The 1354-nt window shown below is 45.3% G+C and overlaps 1 protein-coding gene across 1 annotated transcript in view; it reads right to left on the reverse strand.

Annotated features, from left to right (window-relative positions):
- Positions 1-1054, reverse strand: part of hapln1a (hyaluronan and proteoglycan link protein 1a) — a gene marked incomplete at both ends in the record, with an annotated part of 9558 nt that extends 8504 nt beyond the window's left edge. The window contains one exon of the mRNA XM_084456839.1: positions 961-1054. Within this exon, the coding sequence (XP_084312965.1) occupies positions 961-1054 (94 nt within the window). The remainder of the gene's footprint in view (positions 1-960) is intronic.
- Between the last annotated feature and the right edge of the window lie 300 nt (positions 1055-1354).

Consider the following 1354-nt stretch of genomic DNA (forward strand, 5'->3'; position numbering starts at 1 on the left):
TTATACAGAAGGGGAGCCTCTCATCTTCAGACACTGAAACCTGAACATTTCCCAACAGGCAAGATCTTCTCTATCTTGAAAGAGCACACACATCCATCTGAAATCTCCAGAGTCCTGTCTGCAAGGCTGGACACATTACAAACGAATATTACTCTGCACTGACAGCCTGAGAGATTAGGTTGTGCCAGACCCTTTTTTCCTCAGTGGTATTATTTCCCTTTTGGCAGAGAAACATCACTACATCACTTTCATGTACAGTACAGGGGAAATTTGAAATGAGACTAAATTGCAGTATGTAAGGCAGGTGCTCCCATCTAAGGTTCCCCGTTACACTCCCACAGACAGAAATAGAGAAAAATGGGGAGGGGGAAAAAAAACTATTCACAGACACAATTTATGGCTCACAGCTAGAAATCACGGATCATCATCAGTTTTTCAGCACTACAATTAGAAACCCATTTTCACTTAGAAAAAAAACAAAATGTTTATCCAGTTTTAGCCACAAAGCACAACAGTTGTTTTCAATGTAAAACTAGTAGTTTGGTCCGAATTCAGTGATGTGGTCAGGGGCCCCTATGAATAACGAGGTGATTTATCCCAGCCAGCGAAGGGCCAGAAGCAGTCAGTCAGTGGTGAGTCAGTCTGTGTATGGTACCCCAGAGAGGCTTCCATCACCAGCTACTACAATGACCCTGCTGTTACATAAGTCTGTGGTGCCATTTTACCGAGGTCCCATACAGTGTTAATGCCGCGCACGCACGCACACATTCACACACTCTTGTGCGCGTGCACACTTTCTCACATGCACACAAAGGAGGCACACAAATGAACAATTATGTTGAGAATACACACGGGCATGCAGAAACTCTGACACACACACACTCTCTCTCTCTCTCTCTCTCTCTCTCTCTCTCTCTCACACACACACACACACACACACACACAGACTTTTCATCTTACCTGCTAATGGAGAAGCAGTGCTGTTGGCTACATCGCCGTATACACTGCTGGCAAGGGTTAGGGAGAGCAAAGCGGTGCAAAGCAGGCTCATCATTTTCTGTTCTTTTTTTTCACACCTAAGGGCCTCTTAACTGTGAATTTAAAAAAGGGAAAAAAAAGAAAAAGGTGCACAGAATTAGCAGTGCTAGCAAGACCAAGAGAGTTCTTTGCTTGCTTGTTTGTCTTTTTTTCTTTTCTTCTCTCTCTCTCTCTCCCTCTCTCTTTTTGTGTGGTGTTGGTAACCCTGGTGCAGCAGCCGCCGGTGGTGCTACTGGAAACTTTGGGCTCTTCAGAGGTCCAGACAAGTGCCTTTTATTGTAGCCCGGCACAGCGCAGACCACTCCCCCCTCCCCTC

The sequence above is a fragment of the Borostomias antarcticus genome, assembly GCF_949987555.1.
Source record: "Borostomias antarcticus genome assembly, chromosome: 23".
Classification (NCBI taxonomy): Eukaryota; Metazoa; Chordata; class Actinopteri; order Stomiiformes; family Stomiidae; genus Borostomias; species Borostomias antarcticus.